Source organism: Akebia trifoliata, chromosome 12 (genome assembly GCF_017979445.1).
Source record: "Akebia trifoliata isolate Shusen 1 chromosome 12, ASM1797944v1, whole genome shotgun sequence".
Taxonomy (NCBI): domain Eukaryota; kingdom Viridiplantae; phylum Streptophyta; class Magnoliopsida; order Ranunculales; family Lardizabalaceae; genus Akebia; species Akebia trifoliata.
The window spans coordinates 3,514,898-3,530,285 of record NC_141386.1 but is presented as its reverse complement, the minus strand read 5'-3'; the positions used below and the strand labels follow the sequence as shown (position 1 = coordinate 3,530,285).

The following is a 15,388-nucleotide window of genomic DNA, read 5'->3' as shown; positions in this document are numbered from 1 at the left end:
AATCCCACAACGAGATATGAACTTGTGGCTACCAACAAAGTATAATAGAAGAACAAGATTCATTTATCCGATCCTAAATCTTTGAGATAGGGATTTTACCAAAAATAAAAATAAAAAAATAAAAAGATTTATATGGTCAAGCTAACTCTAACTCAAACTATTTCAAATATATCCTGAGACCCAAATATATATATATATATATATATATATATATATATATATATATATATATATATATATATATATATATATATTATTTATCAGGCTAGTTGGCTACTTGTTATTAAAATAACAATGAACGAATGCGACCACTGAATTGGAACTAGTATCCATCCCTATGATGGTGACCCGACATACTATCGAGTTGGTAGTTTTATAACCACCCATTAAAAAAAGTCCAATCTATGGTTGAAAATCATCAATCAACATCAATTTGAAATGGTGAACCTTAGAAAACCCATTATCTAAGGATTGTTTATAACTGAAAAACTACATTAAAATTACCCATTCTCTTTAGCCACACACAACACCCATAATTCCCACAATCAAATAACTACATCTAACAAATTATCTCTCAAATGAGATCCACTTTAACTATATTACTCCTTACTCTCCTATGTATAGATTTGTATCAATATATCAATTGGGTTCGGATATCAGATGACAGATCCGATTGGATCTAGATCGAGTTTGGCTCTAATAAATTTCTTATTGGATACGTACCAATTTGGCTTCAACATGTTAAGCATTCAGAGAGAGAGAGAGAGAGAGAGAGAGAGAGAGAGAGAGAGAACTAAGATCATTGGAAAGGAAAACATCTCAAATAAATAATAATAATAAAATAAAAAAAACCCATATCTTATATTAGTTGTATTATGAAGAAACACAACCCCATGGAAGTATATTTGTGATGATTGATCAAAAAGATTTGCATCAGATTTCCATAGCTTGACACCCAATTTTTTTTCCTTTATTTTTCTTCTTGTTTCCATTTTTGTTCGTCTTATTTTTTGGTTTCACAACTGGAATAGGCTGCGTGCTTGCCAGATGCCGATGAATGGCAGCCAATGGATCCAACTGAAAAGCTGAATGATTAAAGACTGTTCTCAATTGCTTGCCTTCCTTTTCTCTGATCAAATAAAACCCAACATCCATAAGTAACCCCACAAGCTTTGAACACCAAGAGAGTAAAAATGAGAATCGACCATTGTAATAAAATCAGATGTGGCAGGTGATAGCTATAGCATAGTTGGTGAAGTCTATAGGTGACAATATCATAGACCGGAGTTCACCAGCACTGAATTATTGATCTCATTAAAAACAATCTCACTAGACCAAACACACACATATATATATATAGGAGTGCAACCTAGTTGGGCAACCCAACTCCCGAACCCGATGCTATATACTAATATATAAATGTTTTATATTAGTAATACATTTTTTATTTATTTATTTATTTTTTTATTCCATCTTATTACTATGATTTGACAATTGGATATTATCAATAATAATATTGAAGTGACCTCAAGATTGGTCCTCACATTGCACACACGACATGAAGGGGTACGGGAACTATAGGTGCTTTCCTTAAGATACGAGTGAAAAAGTATCAATGATTCCTATCCACTTTCACGTCAAGATGTTTGATATGAGGTCACTCCAACACGACTATTATTAATGCAGGCTTTGGTTTAGTATGATTTGTCTAAATATTCTCTCAATGATGGATTGGAAGGTTATATGTGATTTTATTAATTATGTTATATTTCTTTTTTCTTTTTTCTTTTTTCTTTTTTTAAATATAAATTTATTTGCTAATAAAATGAAATTTGGGTTATTCAACGAGCCCAACCAGAACAAACCACCCAAAATTACTGAACTCAAGCTAACCCGATTTTAAAAGATCAAGCTCGGGTTTACCATCCAACCCACCCAAGTTGCAGCCCTATATATATATATATATATATATATATATATATATATATATATATATATATATATAGCCAACGTGTTTTGTCGGAATGGTCAGATTTTGGTGAGGATCATCTTTGTGGCAATGAGGTCATCCTCACCAAAAATCAGCCCATTATGAAACGTCCATAATGAAACCCCAGTTTACAAGTAGAACAATCGTGGAACGTCCATTTTTTGTAAATGACTTTTGATGGGTTAAAAGTTTCACAATGGGCTGATTTTTGGTGAGCATGATCTCTTCACCATAGAGATGATCCTCACCAAAAATCAGCCCAATCCAAAACTTCTAAATCACGTTTTTCAAAACACACTGGTTATATCGTTGGCTGCCAATCCTGTCCCTACATATATATATATATATATATATATATATATAGATATATATATATATATATATATATATATAGAGAGAGAGAGAGAGAGAGAGAGAGAGAGATGCTTACACTAGCTTCTGCCTAGATTTGCAATTCAGCTTCAAATTGGTTGTGGTAGGTGGTTGTCGAGGAGCGTTAAACTCAGGAAGGAATTTAGCAAGCGAAGAGAGATCATATGCCTTCAGTTTCTTCTGCCGGCTTCTTAGCTTTTTCTTCTGTTTTAACAGGTGTTACTTCGTTAGTAGAACTGATTCTTCAGAATTTTTTATTTATTTATAATTATAAGATTTTATTAAATAGAGAATTAATAGTTCATACAAGAACAAGAAGCAATTAAATTAAACCCTAAAGTAGGCCAAAAGGCACTTAGCCAGCTTAGTGGAGTTAAAAAAGGAAACCCTATGGAAATGAAGGATAATAGAAAACAAGATTTCAGGTTTCTTCTAACATACAAAAACTTAAGTAATAAGAATTGGTAGGAGAGGGAGAGAGATATAAGCTGAGTTAGGGAGTTGTGAATCTTCAATTTGATTTCTGCACCTCAGAGAGAACTCCACTCATTCATTTGATTGTGTAATTGCACTTACAGCATAATCTCTAATGCAATCAACCAAATATGTACCGTTAGATATTTGTGGTGGCTCAACTTCGTATTCTTGTGTAAATATATTCCTAGACTAGGCTCCAATTGCTCTCTCTTCAATAATACAAAAGAAAGCTCAAAATTATATTTGACCATCCATTTTTCTGAAATCTCTCGCTTGATCTGGAACATTACATTACATATTTTGTTCATTAATTGAAATAATTTCAGTTAAACTACAAAATATATGAATTCGGGGGCTCATTTAGATAAAAGTAACATCTGTTCGAGAGAATATCAACCTGAAATTATCTTCATATTAATGTATTGTTTTTTTATCTTTTTATTTTTGCAAATTGATTTGAAGTCTTGTGCAAACAATAAAAAAGAACTTCATGATAGCCACAACCGAGGTTTAAACTCTTCATCTTGAGGCATTGTCACAATAAGGAGAAATTTGAGTCCATTTGTACAGAGAATGAATTTTTCAGAAGAACTATTTCATTTAGATCTTGGCTGAAAACCAAAATGTCTCAGACGAGACATTTTGGTGTGGGGATGCCCCTTGAAGTAACAATTCCCTTCTGTTTTCTTAATTTATAGGAAGGGGGATGTGCCTGTTTCTTATTTTGAAAGCTTGTTAATGGTGAGTTTAGTTGGGATCTTGGTCTCAGACGTGCTCTAAATGATTGGGAAATTCCAAAGGGGGCTACTTTATTGGCGCTTTTGAATGAAGCTCCTAGGTGGGAAGTCGTGGAGGACATGAGGTTGTGGAGCAATAGTAGAAACGGGCAGTTCACGGTGTGAAAGTTTTATCACGACATGTTAAGCGTGGATGCTAACTCTTTGCCTTGCCTTGTGTAGCTGTTTGGGTTCCTCGAAAATTTTGTTCTTTGTGTGGGCAGCGGTTAGGGGAAATTGCTTACTTGGGACAATTGAGGAGAAGAGGCTTTTGCGGCACAAATGTTAGTCGGCTAATGGTCTTCTGTTATGCTGCTGGGTGGCTAGGGAGATCTGGTCTCATTCCTTTCTCTTGTTTGGTGCGTGGAGCTGCTTTCCTCAGTTAAGGATGTGTTTACTTCTTGGAGCCAGATGGGTTCATCCTTCACCTCGACCAAGAGGCAGCTGTGAGAGCTAACTCCGTTCACCATTTCTTGAGGTATTTGTAAAGAACAAAATAGGAGGATTTTTGACAGCCTATGGCAAATAATTTTGTCGATTTTTGGGTTTTTATTTTATTGGTGCAAGGTCTTCATTGAGTTTAGGGGTGTCCATTTTGAAGATCTACTCTTGAACTGGGATAGAGTTTGTCTAGACTCTAGGGGGGTAATTGTTGGCCTTTGTCTATCCATGTAAGCATGTTTCTTATTCTCTTTTTGTTGTAATCTTTGCAGGTTATCTGAACTACCTATCTTAATACAATATTTCACTTATCAAAAATAAATAAAAATTGAGACAGCAGAAATTTTGACATCCCCAGATGATTTTACAGCACAAAATAAACATAAAATTAATGAAACTTGGTGAAAGTAAATACAAAAAGTATAAGACCATTAATCCATAAAAAAAAAACAGATCAAAACAAAGCCAAGATAAACATCTTAAAAGAAATAATCTTACCTTGCTAATAGATTTTGTAGCACTTAGGGAGGTGACAGTATCTCTAACCTCTACGAGGAAGAAAAAAAACAAATTAGTAATAAATGACTAAAAGAATAGGTTTGCAAACCAAAGGGTTATTGGTCATCGAGACTAGAAGTGGAGTGGAATTAAAACTAGAATAATCGAGTGATACATAAATCATTAGTATTTTAATATAAGTAAGACAAATACAGAATATACGTGGTGCAACTTTATTATGGACTCCCGTGGATGAAACTTTCATACAAATTAATAAGCGAAGGGTCCGACTAGCCTTACTAAGGGTCCTTGAGCTCACCTTGTGGCATCCAACAACACGATCCAATCCATCAAGGTTGTAGTGGACAAAATTCTATGAACTTCGAAAGAAAAAAAATTCCAAAAAAAGTTATTTTTCACTGTTGAATTTTAATTTGAAGCTTGGGAGTTAGGTGGAAGTTCGGCAGCCGTCCATTTTCAAAACCTTGGATCAAACTCAAAAGAAAAAATAAATTGAACTTTTTTTTTTTTCGATGAAACTTAGAGGGCTCTGGTGTTGGATTGCTGATGTGGTAATCCATTGGAGCAAAACAACCCTTAGTAAGGCTTAAAGTCTTACTATGTTAGTAAGGAAAGTGTTTCGCTAAGTAAAATACCCCCCAAAGCAACTGTTTCAATTATCCTTATTCAGTTATACATAAAGAAGAAGAGATTGGTAAAATTTCAACCACGCAATTGGTGCTAACCAATCAAACTAAACAAAAAAATAAATTTACAAGAAAAAAAGCAAGCTCAACCGTGATCTAGATAGAATTGAATGGCAAAATCAGATTCCCTTCAAAGCCGAAATGAATGAGATAAAATTCAAGCCAATTGAAAATTTAACATTGAATCAAATTACCAACAAGGAGCAACATAACTCACTAGCATAAAACTCAAGTTTCTTCTCAAATTTGCGAGCACTTTTTGATGATTCTTTATCCTTTGAAGAACCTGGCCTGAAACATTTCAAAAGTTAAAATTGATCAAATTAGCAACATGGGCAGAGTTGTATTGTGTGCCTAACTGATTAAAAACAAGATTTTTTTTCCTTGCGTTTCAGAAATCAAAGTAAATAAAAACAATTAGAAGAAAAATCTTACCTCAAGCTATCTAATCCCATCTTCAAACAAGAGAAGAACGATACAACCAATCAGGACTTAGGGTTTAAGAATTGAGACTGGGGATGAGCTATAAAAAGAGAAAGATCTTCAGTAAATTTGCTAGGTTACCTCAAAATTAAAAATCAACACTTTATTCCCTTTCAAAACCTCTAAAAATCCATCAATCAAAACCGTTCTAACAAAAATCAACAAAGAAAAGAATACCCTTTAAATTGTTTCCATCAATCCTACCGAAATACCATTTTTCTCATTCGATTTCATTAAAAACCCCTCCTTAGGTTCACTCAAAGAAGCCTTAACACTATATTTAGATTGAGAGAAGAGAAGAGAAAAGAAACTCATTAAGAGGAGAGAAGAGAAATCCAGTTTCTCTCCACCGTGTTTAGATTGATGAGAGAAAGAACAGAATAATTTAGGTTTCTCCTGTTTGGTCAACAGTCATAAGAGGAGAAGAGAAACTGTTGTTGGTCAAATGACTATTATACCCTTCATAGTGCAAAGAAAACAAAGTTCTACCTATACAATAAAAAAATATAAACAACTAAAATCATTTATAAAGAACATGATAAATATTCATCTTCCAACCAAATATCATACCAACATATATGAAAATAAAATTTTAAAACTTATATAATAGCTTCCAATAAAGAAAAAGTAGCACATATATTGACTTCCAACTATTTCAAAAAGTATTCTATATGTCCTGAAAAGCATCGCCAACGTAACATCTCCAATGTTATAATTCAGTTACATCACAAAAAAAAACTAATCAAACAAAGTTACATCATTAAAAATATCTAATACGTCATATCAATGACATAAGTGAACAAATCAAGAATCTCCAGCACACTTCATCATCATCATCAAGTATCACACATGCCTCTCATGATCAACTAATTCTGAATCAATTCCTAACCTTACAAACTCATCAAAAATATCCCCCTCTTTGTAAACGCGTGCTCGACTCCTCTGAAGAACTTCAACTCTCTTATGAAGAATTTCATTTCCTTGTTGATTCCCAGTGCAACCTCTCTCAAGAAAAGTCATCTTTTTTCCTACGGGCACACACTAGAAAACTAATAAAAAAAAAATTTCTAAGTTACATTTCCAACGCATAGCTCTTCCCTAAATACTGATATGTTTTTCTTAAACAAATCCTGTTGTGATAAGCTACGTAACAAGGGCATGTTGATCTTCTATATCAATTTTACCAAAGCTATTTTTAATGTGACTTTTGAAGTCCACCTCCCGTTGAGATGATTATCTATTGTATAATTACAAAATATTTATAATAAAAAAAAATAGAATATATTAATATCTTTGAAATTTGTTAAAAAGGAAAAAGTTTACAAAGGGTAAAACATAAATATACCAACCATTGCTACTAAAATGCCATTATTTCTGAGAATTTATTCTCTTTCGTCAACCCCCCACGTGTTTGAAATTTTATGGACTGTTGAACCACCGTATACATGTAAACAGGTTCTATATGGTTTTTTAAAAATGTTTCCTCTAGAAGGTAGAGTTTTCCATATAAAATATTCTTATCAACTACCCGTAGCTTGGTTATCTTTAAAGACACAATTTTAATACATCTAACAAGGGACTATCTCCAAAAAAAATCTATAAATTACATTTCTATTATATAATGAACAATATTGCTCTTCAAGTGAGTTTACAACAGAACTATATTGATCTGTAAATGTTTGTTATAATAAATTGATCTGAACAGCATGCCACCTTTCTCTGAGGTCAACTTCCGTAGGACCGTCAAAAGATGACTCCAATCCGGGTACAAACTCACAATAGATATGGGATTCTAACGGTTCATCCATAGTTCCACTGAAATACACAAACAAAATTTTCCAATCCACAACATGCAATCCTTCAACCATTCAATTGCCCACAGTGATGGGTCCTAAGAGAACTTTATTATTGTCATGAAGATAAATATGGTTAAATCATGTTCTCTGGCTTGTTCGTACAAATCCTCCTAAAAAATTGTCAACAATCTCATATAGAGGAATTATGGAACTTCAAAGATTTAACCAAACCTTACTTTGTTTGAAAAAATGTTGTTCTTTTTTACTCGTCTCTATGTAAAATTTGAAATTGTTGCTTTTGTCTGAGTTCTATATAGACCTTGTAGACATGAGATTTTCGTTGAAAACTCACTTTTACTAGAATTGGAGTCGCCACCATTCCTTTTTGAACATGGGTGTAAATAGTTAACCAAGTTGATTTTGATAATCCAATTTTTCGTCATAATGATTTGTTTATGGAAAAATGTTGGTCCACCTAAGATCTAGGTAAGGAGATTCGATTAGACAATGGGGAAGGTGTTAAGTATCCAATCTCTCTACCAAAAGGTACCACCTTTGAGACTCGGCCATTCTTTGAAAGAAATTAAATGAGTAAAAAATGCATGAAAAATGCATGCTGGGAGTGGTATGCGCAATAAGTGAAAATGTACCCTTGGAAGGGTTTTGATGTTAGTGTGTCATGAGAGGATATCCCATGAAAGAGCATACCCTCATTGAGTCGATACTTTTTTATGCGTTGGAATGTTGGTTTAGGTCTTTAGAGAGGTTCAATGTTGGAAGTCCTTTATAGCACTAACCTTGATATATGCATGCATGGCTAAAAACTTAATGTTTTAACCCTAACAAGAGGGTGACACATTTTCATCGTAGCCAAGCATGTGTGATGTGGGTGCACTGTGTGTAATATGATGAATGAGAGATATTAGTAGGTAAAGAAGGCTTCAACTCCCACCCTTTTAACTAAGTCGAAGCCCAATCTATAAGGTGTAGGAGAGGGTGTACATTACATCTTAAATGTTATATAAAACATAAAGTAAAAAAAGGGTGGAGGGGGATAAAAGGGGGAAGGGAATGCAAATGCAAATGCTTTTAAAATAAAGACTACAACCTAAACCCACCTTGTCCCTTGAAGTTCTTGAGCGAGCAGCCTTGGATATTAGAGTTTGTAAGTTGAGGGTTTTAGTATATGGTTTAAGGTTAGAGATTGATTGGGGTTCCTTGTATGGGAGTTTGAGGTAAGAATATGGTTTAGGGTCTTTGTAGAGAGTTGGAAGTTTGGAGATGGTTGAGGGTTCTTGAGTAGATTGTTGGATTGAGAGAGGGTTGAAAGTGTTGCCTATGGATTTTGGTAGAATTTAAGATTGGGAGGGGGGTTGAGAGCACAACTTTCTCATGAAAAATATGGCTATTTACAGAGTTTTTAAGAAACTTTTTGGGGTAGAATGGTCCAACTCTAAGGGTTTTAAGAAATGACATGAGAAATATGTAGGAAACCCTTTTGGATTTTCAACTTTATTGAGGGCAAATGATGAAATTTGGCATGGGACCTTTAAAATCAAGTCATTTGACTAAGTCACGTGGGTTAGACCATATTGCACAAATTTAATGGTTATGGAAAAATAGGTTTGGGAGAATGCTTGAGGGAAGGACATGTGGAAATGTAATGAGTTGGGTCTTATGTAAATATCTCATAAAGTAGTAGGGTTGAATGCTATGAGGGAAGGACATGTGGAAAGGTAATGAGTTGTATGTAAAAGTGCTTTTGGGAGGATTAATGGGAGAATATCATATGTAAAGGTGATACATTTGACTTTTTGTAAATATCTCATAAAACAAGTTCTCGAAATTTTAGAGATTTTTATCAAAGACCTAGACACTTTTTGGATTGACTTTACTTTTTGAGGGGTGATTCTTGGGATTTCTCAAGAAGTTGATTATCTAATGGGGTTTGAACTCTAGGACTAAAGTTATTATTAGAAACTTCTACTTTAAATACCCCCTTCCTCCCTTTTATAAACATGAAACTTAAACCATAAATCATGGTTGGCTTCAAACAATCAAATTGTTGATTATTGGCTTTATTTATCTTTAGCTCTCTCTTTAAACCCTAGGATTGGAGTTATTACTCGACATCATATAAACCATCAGAAAAAGGAAAAAACAAAAAAAAACAAAAGTTCTAGGGCAATCATTCAGATTTAGAATCTCTCTATAAACCCTAGTAAGAAATTTCCAGCAAAAAACTAGGATTTTTCAAACTATAAACATGTAGAAATTATAAACTTAGAACTCATACAATTTCTTATTAGGGTTCTTGATGCCAAACAAAGTCTAGACACTTTAGATACAACTAATAATCCTAGAAATAGAAAACTCAAAAGAAAAAAATTGCGGTAAAAATCTAAGCCAAAAAGAAAAAATAGAGATAAACAAATTTCAATTAACAAAAAAGAATTTTATATTAGATCAGATATGAAGAAAATAGTGTTTTCTCCCCTATTTCTTACGTTGCAGAAAACCTTCGCGCCGCACTAAAACCCTAGCTGATGCAACAGATACCAAAATTTCCCAAATTTAGCTCCCAAACAAAATAAATAACATCCCTTTACAACAAAACCATATGGAGTTTAAATATAACGATAATATCGGATTCGATAAAAACCCTAGAAAAATCAATGGAAACGATGGATACATGAGTTTTGGTAAAAAAATCAATGATTTTTTTCAAGTTCAAAGGTTAAAATAAAGTTGGAAACCAAGATTTTTCTAGACTCAAGGTTGAAGCTGAGATTGAATCTTACAGTTTTTCAAAGAAAATTAAAGGAGTTTCGATTCGAGGATGAAACCATGGATTTTTAAGATACATTAATGGTTTTTAGGTTTTGAGAAAGAGAGAGAGCTACATGAATGCGCCACCGGCGAAAAAGGCCGTCGGATATTGACGTAGCCCTAACTTCTACTTCGTTATCTGTTCTTTAGAGCAACTCCAACCGGTTTTTATATCTCTATATATATTTAGAGATAGAGAGACCTCCAGATCAAGCTCCAACTGATCTCTTAATTTCTGACACTCACTCTGGATCACTGTTCACGTTTCTAGAATTGGATACGAAGCGCAAAAAAAAAAAATAGAGATTGTCTCTATTTTACTATTCCTCTTGTACAAATACTAATTGTATCCCGATATTTTACATAAATACCATTCTTAATTTCCTTTTTTAATAAAAATATGTTTTAAATATAATTTTTATCCCTTATTTATTTTCAATTCTTATGATTCAATATTTTTAATTCTTTTTATTAAATATTTATAAAAATATTTTAAACTCAGATTTAATCAATTGTTCAACCAAACTCGACAAAAATTTGTAATAAAAAATCAGTTTAATCATAAATATTCATTTATTTTTATTTTTTTGAAATAAATAAAATTAATTTAAATGTATATATTTATATTTTTCTACTAAACCCAAATTTGATTTCTCATACAAGTGGTGGATTTTTATTTAAATTAAGGTGTAACAACTAAAGTTGGGTTGCCAATAGCATTTTTTTTCTATATTAACTTGGGGATGTAATAAGTAAAATTGGATTGTCAATAGCAATTTTTCTTTTTTTCTTTTTAATATTTAACTTGGGGTGTAATAAGTAAAACATAAATACTCCCAAAAGTATTTTTTGAAGTACTGTTTGAAGTAGTTGGATACGTGTTGTACGTTTGGATGCAGGATCTAAGAAGTATTGCTAGAAGTACTTCTCACAGAGTTGTTTTTGGAAACTATTCTGGATTCTGTTAAAATGAACAGAATGCCCTTATATTTAATAATTACTGTTTTTAACATTATAACTCGACAACTTATGCTCAAAAAAAGTAACAGTTACTATTTTTATTAAATAAAAACATTATAATATCATTTTAAACTCAAAATATACTTATTCTTATTTTTTTAAAAATTCGATAGAATCTCCCCTAAATATTGGACATATGAAAAATAAAACATGTATAAAAACATGACAACTATTATATAATAAAACCTTTATCATCATACATAAAACCATACATAATAGTCACACCAAACATGCTAACAAACAAAGTAGATCTAAAACACCACATAATTCATCTCTTCGTGTTGTTAGAGCAAAGTCGACACTCATACCGACTTATTCTCAAACCTTAACTTGGTGAATATGCTGACACTCGACAACACATGCATTTTAGGTCACTTATGTCATATTTAAAGAAGATAGTTGTTTATGTCCCTGATCTACATCTAAGAAGCCCTTTGGATATCTGTAAACCGCTTGTGATTTAGAAGTTTTTGGGCTTGTCACAGAGTCAAGTTCAACTACATAATGGATGAATTGTAACCAACTATCTTCCTCTAGGCCGTTGTCTTCATTTACAACGTCCTACCCAACTATTTGTAGTTGGCAACATGAATCCTTCCTTACTCTCCATTCAATTCTATCTTTGTGGGAAATCGAAACTGTCTATTTCTCAAATAAAGATCAAGGAGAAATCCTTTCTCTCAATGGATACAAATACAAAATGAAACTTCCTATTTATCATTTTTTTTATTTTTTATTTTTTTTTTTTTTGATAAGTGTAATGTATTGATTGAAAGAAACAAAATACAAAGAGGCCGAGAAAGCCTCTAAACAAACTACAAATCAAGAAGAAATTAAAGCATCAAAGACTACATAAAGAGTTCCATCTAAAAACGAAGTCATCAAAAGTAATCCCCTTGAACTCAATGTTCTGCTTCGCCCAAAGGTATAACAAGCCCAAAATCTCCAAGAATGTGCCGTGGGAGCTTCTCATCTTATTGTTAAACACCCTGTTATTTCTCTCATTCCACACCCCCCAAGCAATAGCCGAGGGAAGAATAGCCCACAAGAATCTTTTTCTGGATGAGAAAACATTATTGGCCCACCCTTCTAACAACAAGGAGAACTTACAAGGAATGACCCACTGAATATGAAAAAGACCAAGGAATAATGACCAAATTTGATGAGAGAATGTGCAATGAATTAAGATGTGGTCGACAGACTCCCCATCTTTCATGCACAGGGGACAACAATTAGGTGTGATCCACCCTCGAGCAATCAAATTATCCAATGTAAGAATTTTCCCAAGGGAAGCCAACCAAACAAAAAATGATATTTTAGATGGGATGGAAGTGGTCCAAATGATAGATCCCAAGAATGATCGCTCGGCATAAGAATTGAGGCACTTAAAGAATGAGCTGACAGAGAATCTCAAGTCCTTGGCCCTCGTCCATTCCCATCTGTCCTGTTCACTTTCGTTGAGAGGACACGAGTGTAAGAGATCAAGGAAAGATATCACATCAGTTATCTCCCAATCATTAAAGCTTCTCCTGAATCCCAAATCCCAAGTGGAAGTGAACTCATTGCGAATCAAACACTGCTGAATCGAGCAGTTCTTTTTTGTAGAACAGGCGTACAAAGACGGAAATTGAATTGCTAGAGGTGATGTGCCACACCAACTATCCTCCCATAATCTGATTTTATTACCCGTTCCCGCCTTGAACCTAATCCCTTTCTCGAACTCCTCGTTCATTTTCAAGATACCCTTCCAAACACTACACCCGTACGAGCCTTTAGCCTCGCCACTATACCAACCCAGTCTCTTTTCCCCATACTTTGCCAAAATGACCCTCCTCCATAATCTACCCCTTTCCTCCCAAACCTCCATAACCATTTCCCTAAAAGTGCTCTATTAGCAAGTCTAAGACCCCTAATCCCCAACCCCCCATTCTTCTTGGGCATACACACAACCTTCCATCTAACCAGGTGATACTTCCTCTTACCATTCTTGTCATTCCATAGAAAGTTTCTCATAAGCCTCTCCAATCTGATTTCCACCGACCTAGGAAGCGTGAATAGGGATAGAAGGTAAACCGGGATACTCGTCAAGGTGCTCTTTATCAAGGTAACTCTCCCTCCTTTTCTAGTGTTAAATATTGTCAATTTAAAAAAAAAAAAATTGCAATTCAAAGAATCTGTGATTTAGTCCCAACATTCAATGTTTTGAGAATGCAGTTGTATATTACGTTTTGTATGAAATTTTGTTTAAAATGGAAAATACATTTTTATGATATGAATTATGAAATTTTGTTTAATATGTGTTATATATGAGAGCTTCTATTGCCACAACAACTTTTGCTAACGCCACCCCAATGTGTGTTCTAATTCTTTAGTGATTTACATATGAATTGGGGTGCCATTAACAAAAGTTGGTGTGGCAATAGAATCCATCGTGTTATATATTTTTATATTTTCCATAATTAATTATGTACATTTTTTTGTTTTTTCCTGAATTTTTGCCGACTTTCCCCCCGTTTTTCTGAATTTTTCACCAAAATTTTCATGAATCTCAGCTTAACATGGATTTATCTTTCTGCTTCCTTTTAGATATTGTTATATGGGCAACCTCATAGCTTGAGTTAATGGGATTATCCAAGCACAATGTTGATCGTTCAAGGCAGTGCTCAATGTTAAAGAATCAGAATTTCATTATGGACTGAATGACTAAATTACATATGGTGGGCTCAGCATGTTCACCTAATAGTCTTAGGAACACTTGTCTCAAGGTTCTGTGGATGATAACCCTTTCAGAGTCTCTTAGTTTTGTTTCATTTTTGAGTTTATAGTGTTTTATCCTTGATTTAATGTTGCTGTGGCATGTGTACTTTTGAACCTTCGCGGGCTTACTTAAACAGATCCATATCTGTACAATATTGAATACGAAGAACATGATTCTACTGCTAAAATGAATGTTCACGAGCTTCATACTTTCTTGTGTACAATGTATAACATGCAAATACAAACAGTGCTAGAAATGCATGGTATGTGTCTCATGAAAATAAAAATGTATTCACTCGGGCAAATTACAAAGCACAGTGTGGGTATCATTCAGAACTAAAAAGTGGGTATCTCATCTACAGAATGTTAAAAAGCCAAGATTAAAATCACTCAAATTAGATGTACGCATTTCAGCTTTAAAACCAAAACCCTTGCTGAAATTCCCAAAGGAGGCTTCAGATTGACTCAACTCAACCAAAAGTTAAATAAATAAATAAGTAAATTCAATCTCATCCATGAGCAAGTAATATTCAACCACTCTAATTAGTTACACAACATACCAGCTCAAACATGCAAGTAATGAACTACAAAGCAGGAACCCACTTCACCTCAAAACATTTTTGGAGAAAAAAACACTTCACAAGAAAACAAAACAAAGAAATAGGGAGATTTCCATCAACAAAAAGGATTGGAAATCAAAGAAACCAGATCAATGAATCTGATTACAAGCTAAACCCCAAACCAAAAACTAAAAAACACAAATCCTTAAAACTGTTCAAGAATGGTTAGAGAGTCAGTTATAGAAGAAATACCCAATTGATAGATATAAAATTGGACTCAATTCATTGAAGAACAGATAGAATTCAAGATCTTTCAACTTTTTACAAAACAGATTTGGTTTGATAAATCTGAAACAACACCAAAAATACCTTGAGGGTTCTGTCGAGGGTTCCGTTGAGGGTTTCAAAGATCAGAAATTTAGGGGGAACTCGCCGCCGCATTCGCCCGAGGTAGAAGACACTGGCGGAGGGTTCGAGGGTTCTGTCGAGGTTCCAAACGAGAGAGGGTCTATCGTTCTGTCGAGGTTCCAAACCAGAGTTCTGTCGTTCTATCGAGGTTCAAAACCAGTGCTCTGTCGAGGTTCGATTGAGGTTCCAACTTCCAAACGAGAGAGGCTGAGGTTATGTTTATGTTTCGTGTGGTTAGGGTTCAGAAAACAAAATAGAGAGTGTCTACTCACGA

General features: G+C 33.8%; 1 protein-coding gene across 4 annotated transcripts; it reads right to left on the bottom strand.

Annotated features, from left to right (window-relative positions):
- Nucleotides 1–802: 802 nt before the first annotated feature.
- Nucleotides 803–15,375, bottom strand: LOC147388651 (ribosome biogenesis protein). Of its 4 annotated transcripts, none has more exons than XM_086417715.1 (7): nucleotides 15,076–15,375; nucleotides 10,041–10,083; nucleotides 5,697–5,788; nucleotides 5,479–5,552; nucleotides 4,555–4,604; nucleotides 2,421–2,566; nucleotides 803–1,129 (listed from the first exon to the last, which is right to left on the bottom strand). In XM_086417715.1, exons 3-7 carry the CDS (start codon nucleotides 5,714–5,716, stop codon nucleotides 934–936), a joined length of 486 nt encoding a protein of 161 aa, XP_086273841.1. In that variant the 5' UTR covers nucleotides 5,717–5,788; nucleotides 10,041–10,083; nucleotides 15,076–15,375; the 3' UTR covers nucleotides 803–933. The 4 variants fall into 4 exon arrangements, with proteins under 4 accessions (XP_086273841.1, XP_086273843.1, XP_086273842.1 ...); XM_086417717.1 differs by having other exon boundaries at nucleotides 10,041–10,079; XM_086417716.1 differs by lacking the exon at nucleotides 10,041–10,083 and having other exon boundaries at nucleotides 5,697–5,784.
- Between the last annotated feature and the right edge of the window lie 13 nt (nucleotides 15,376–15,388).